The 5158-nt window shown below is 49.0% G+C and overlaps 1 protein-coding gene across 1 annotated transcript; it reads left to right on the top strand.

Moving 5' to 3' along the window:
• The first annotated feature begins 781 nt into the window (after positions 1-781).
• Positions 782-4554, top strand: ENKD1 (enkurin domain containing 1). Its single transcript, XM_075341898.1, has one exon. It carries the CDS (start codon positions 1007-1009, stop codon positions 2111-2113), a length of 1107 nt encoding a protein of 368 aa, XP_075198013.1. The 5' UTR covers positions 782-1006; the 3' UTR covers positions 2114-4554.
• The last annotated feature ends 604 nt before the right edge of the window (positions 4555-5158 follow it).

Below are 5158 nucleotides of genomic sequence, written 5' to 3'. Positions count from 1 at the left end.
TCACTCTCAGCATATAGGGGTGCTAGTGCTGCTCCCGCTGAGCACCGCTTATTGGCCACTGTCACTGTGTGATACCGTGGCCTGTCCACGTACGGACCATTACTGTTAGGCTATGTGCGCACGTTGCGTAAAAACATGCAGTTACGCTGCGCTTTGTAGCGCAGCGTAACTGCATGCGTCCTGCGGCCCCTGCACAGTCTATGGAGATTGTGCAGGGGCCGTGCGCACGTGGCGTCTAAGAGCGCAGCGCTTCGGCTACTGCCGAAGCGCTGCGCAAAAAGAAGTGACATGTCACTTCTTTCCTGCGCTTTGCCGGCAGCTCCTGCTCTGTCTATGGCAGGAGCTGCAGGCAGAGCGAATGGAATCGGCGCTCACTACGGACATTTCTGCAGCGATCTAAAGCGCACATGTGCTCTTCAGATCGCTGCAGAAATTTCTGCAGGGCTTGTACGCAACGTGCGCACATAGCCTTACTGCAGGCCCAGAAAACCCCTGTATGGAAAAAATAGCAGCAATGTTGGTGTCATCCACAGCTGTAGATTTTGCCGCACATCTGCAGATAATCAGCCGCACAATCCACACTGAGCCATGTCTCGACGATTTTCTTGCGATTTTTACGATCTGCTACAATTGACATATTATTCCCCTCACTACAGGTGACGTCTGGAGAACGATGAGCCTCATCTCCTCCTGCCTAGTAATGACTGCACTGTGGATCAGCAGGCTCCATGCTTCTTCACATGCTCTCTATGGCGCGGTGTGTGATGATATTCACAGTCACTGCCGTATTTAGTAAGAAAGTCCCGGAATGTCTCGCATTTCTCAGCAAAGCGTCACCGCTTCCTCGTCAGGACTACATCTCCCAGAAGCCTTCAGCAGCGGAAGCGGAAATCGCCGTTGCTAAGCGAGGAGGTTGGCGTTTCAACGGGCAGCGGCAGTGCTGGTGAGAGCGGGTGTGCAGAGGACAGGCGGGTGCGCGGCTCCGACCCCCGGTAACGGCCTCGCCATGTGTGAAGGGGCTTCCACACTGTCCGGGCCCATCCCCCCCGACCCTGCGGTGTGTCCGGACTACTACAGGCGGCCGGCCTCGGCTCGGGCCCGGCTGGAGGGGACTGATGTGAGGCTGGACTTCCTGCCAGGACCCCTGGCTCCGGATCCCACCTGTTACAGTGCCAGGCCTGCCAGCCCCGTCCCGAGGATACGCCCCAATGCCAGGGCCATCATGGAGAGAGGGCAGAGCGGCACCGTGGGCGTCCTCCTGAGGCTGGAGGGGATCTCTCTGCACACAGCATCCCCCCCTCCCAGAAAACCGAAGGACCACGGTAAAGAGAACGTGCAGCGCATGCGGGCGATCCAGAAGAGGAGTAGAGAGAAGGAGATGGAGAAGGTGCAGGCTGCGCCCAAGCCTGTGAAGGCTTTATGGAAGTCATCCAAGTACGAGCAGGTGGAGTCCAAGGTGAGAGCCAGACTTCAGGAACCGCCGCCACCTCCAATTCCGGCACGCGCCAACTTCCTGAGGTCCCACACCCGGTGCGGAGCAGGGGTAGCACCACCCAGGAGGTGCCCATCACCAGGGCCCAGGAGGTGCCCATCACCAGGGCACAGCGGATGCCCATCTCCAGAGCCCACTAGCCCCAGTGACCAGATGCAGATCCACGGCTCCAGCATTGACTTTGTAGCCCACAATGCTAGAAGCGTGAAGAAGATGCCGATGAGGAGATCTCGCTCCTTACAGAACCTGGACGAGGTCCTGCAGGAGAAGCAGCAGCAGCAGAAGGAGTACGACTCCAAGCAGAAGGGACACGTCCCGCAATATCTACTGGACCTGAAACACCAGTGGATGAAAGAGCAGGAGGAGATGAAGAAGCGGACCCCCGACCCAGCTCTACCCCCGGGACACACCATGATGCCGGAACATGAACGGCAGGAGACGCTGCATAAAAGCAAAGAGACCCAGTCCCAGCTGCTCAAGGAGCTCCTGATGCTTCCAGTCCGAGCGGACAACCTCAGCATTCAGAACCGGCGCACCGAGCTGGAGAAGAAGCTGTCCGAGATCGAGGAAGCCATCAAAGTATTTTCACGGCCAAAAGTCTTCATTAAGATCGACTCGTAATGTATATCTCCTGACTTACCCAGAACCACATTCCCTCGTGTCCATGTCTCTCTGACTTTTCTCCTGGACTCATCCGCAGGACAGAGAGTTTTCTACTAAGATCTCCCTCCATGCTCCAGCTGCTTTGGTGAATTACTTTTAATCGCCCTTTTATCATGTGGATGGAGTGAAATTAAGATAATTTATTTTAATGTTTATAATTTTAATATAAAATGGAAAAAAACCCCATAATTTATCAAAAGTAGTGCAACCGTGAGAATTAAAGGTAATTCTGCACTCCGTCAGGCCTCGAGATTCATTTGGACATTATTGTTGTCCATCCTTCATTTGTTGCATATTATCGTGGATGGAGAACTTCTGATCCGGAGGCCGGAGACCATGGGGATTAGGCAGCTTCACATGAATGTATTTTCTGGTGCTCTCCATGTGTAAAATAGAGCGAAAAAAACCCTCAATGTCAGCCAATGCTCAGGTCCATGTGAAAAAATATTTGCAGCATTCATCTTTCTTGTTCTGATTCACAGACCACAAATCACAGGCTGATATTGTGCCCATCCACTATAGGCTCAGCGTAACCTTTGTGGCAGTCTGTAGTCTGATGTATTATAACAAAAAGAGACAGTTGCACACTGCAGTGCTAAGATATGTTAAAATGAATATAGGAATATGAGCATTCATCACTGTTAAGAAAAAAAAATTTAAAAATTGAGATACTTAGCGTATACAAAATGCCAGTTTTATGTGAGCCCAGCAGCCAACGTTGAGGCGTATCTCTTTTGTTGAGGCCCTGTCCACTCTAATCCCTCTCAGTTAAAAAATCTTCAATTCATGGGTGGATAGGAACCTGCTAATAAAGGATTCAAATTCCTAAGGCTGAATCAGAAGATATGACCCCATAATCTAAGTAAAAAGATCGATGGCACTTCATAATATGCAAGTGTGAACAGGTGCATACTGAACATGAGATATAACAAGAAGAGACAGCTGCACTCTGAAATGCTAAGAAATATTAACAATGAATATAGGAATATGAACATGCATTAATTACCGCAAGAAAAAAATGTGAAAATTGAGATACTTAGCACATAAAAATTTCAGTTTTTAACTCTATTAACAGGTTCCTATCCACCCATAAATTGGAGGGGTGTTTTTTTAACCCAAAGAGGCATTAGAATAAATAGAAACCCTACATTAGGAGATAGACCTTGACGGCTGTTGGGCTCAAATTAAACTGGCCTTTCTTATACGCTAAGTATCTTAATTTTTATGTCTTTCTTAGCAGTATTGCATGTTCATATTCCGATATTCATTGTTAACATCTTAGCATTTCAGAGAACAGCTGTCTCTTCATTTGTTATAATATATCTCAGGTTCAGTATGCATCTGTTCACACTTGCGTGTTAGGAAGTGCCATCAGTCTTTTTACTGTAGTCTCATGGGCTGGGAAGCATTGGGACATTTAAATTACTTTTTTTTTTTTCAAATGGGTAATTCTATTATGGGACAATATTTTAATTTTCAAGAAATGTACTTGTTATTGAATAGTAACAACTCATTGTGTACATCCAGCCGCTGAAAATGTGATAATTAGAGATGGGCGAGCAATAACCAGAGTATTTCCGGTGGGAAACTTCTTTGGGAAACTGTAACGCTCGCCGCCAGAGATGGTGCTGCAGAGAACAAAAGTTGACCCACTGGACTACAGGGAGACCCAGGGTAGGGCAGTGGCAGACCGGGCTGAGTCTCAATTGCAGACAGGGACCACTAGGGTAGATTGAGGCAGGATGGACAGGCAGAGTCACTAGGAAGGCAGATGGCACGGCCAGGACGGACACAGTCACCAGTACCAACAAGACAGGACTGTCTCGTAGTGGGTACAGGCAGGACTGGACTGGAACCAGGTGCCAACAGTGCAGAATGCTCTGGAACCAGGTACAGGCAGGACACCGCAGGTCAAGCAAGACAAGACGGGCAGGTACAAGGGGGACAGGACGGGCAGTTGACTTAACAACCAGCTAAACAGAAAATAACTGACAAAGAACTGAAGACATTGAACAGGCTCCTCCCCTAGTGGGCGTGTGCCTGAAATACCCACTGCCTTTCAGTGATAGGCTGAGAGGCACTTCCTAGGAGTGACGCGCTGGCCCTTTACAAGGAGGGATGTAGTGCGCACGCCATAGGAGCACTCCTGGAGGACCTGTGACACGCGCACAGACCACGAGAGGGGGAAGGAAGAAAAAGCCACGTGGGGGGCAACGTGGAGAGAGCCGGCCGCGGCAGTGAGTGACAACGCGTTCCTGCAGGACATGAGAGTAAGAACTGCAGGGATGCAGCGCTACAGAAACACTCCTTTTTTGAGTTTTTCTTGTCCTAAAGAGATTTTGGAAGAGTTTTATTTTTCTTCTATTCTTCGCAGCCTTTTGATTGAACAGTGCCTAGTTTGGAGAGGTTTCCTTCAAGACCATTTTCAAATAAAATGAAATGCATTGTTTTTTTACTTTAATGTTTTTTTTAAACCTCTTAAGGAAAAAAAAAAGTTAAACTCATATAAACAGCATAATAATAACTCATTGAAATGAATAAGAAGAGCTTTCCAAGCATTTTGGGAGAGGATCTGCTCACAAAAACACAATGTGAACATAGCATTTAATGCTATCAGCTTCTTTCCTTATAATTAAGCCTGCACCTATTCCAGTTCACGGGGTGGTCTCATGAGAGACATATGTCATGAATAGCTGATAAGTGCAGGACCAGAGGTGGGATCAGCATCCCTCTGAGGCCTGCGACACACATCCGTGCCGCCAGTACGTGTTTGTCATTTTTTTACTCGTACCGGCGGCACGGAGACACGTTAAGCAATGCTACCCTATTGTAGCAGGCACACACACGTAAAACCACATGGAACGTGTGTCCGTGTGCGTTTGTACGTGTGCGTTTTTCAAAGCGCTGACATGTCAGTGTTTTCTCCGGCAGCACGGGTGTCACACGGCCCGCACCCATACCACACGGGTGTAGTGTGGATGCGGTCCCGTGTGACACGCGCTG

The sequence above is a fragment of the Anomaloglossus baeobatrachus genome, chromosome 1 (genome assembly GCF_048569485.1).
Source record: "Anomaloglossus baeobatrachus isolate aAnoBae1 chromosome 1, aAnoBae1.hap1, whole genome shotgun sequence".
In the NCBI taxonomy this organism is placed as follows: Eukaryota; Metazoa; Chordata; class Amphibia; order Anura; family Aromobatidae; genus Anomaloglossus; species Anomaloglossus baeobatrachus.
The sequence above is the reverse complement of the archived record's forward strand: the minus strand, read 5'-3'. Positions and strand labels throughout refer to the sequence as shown.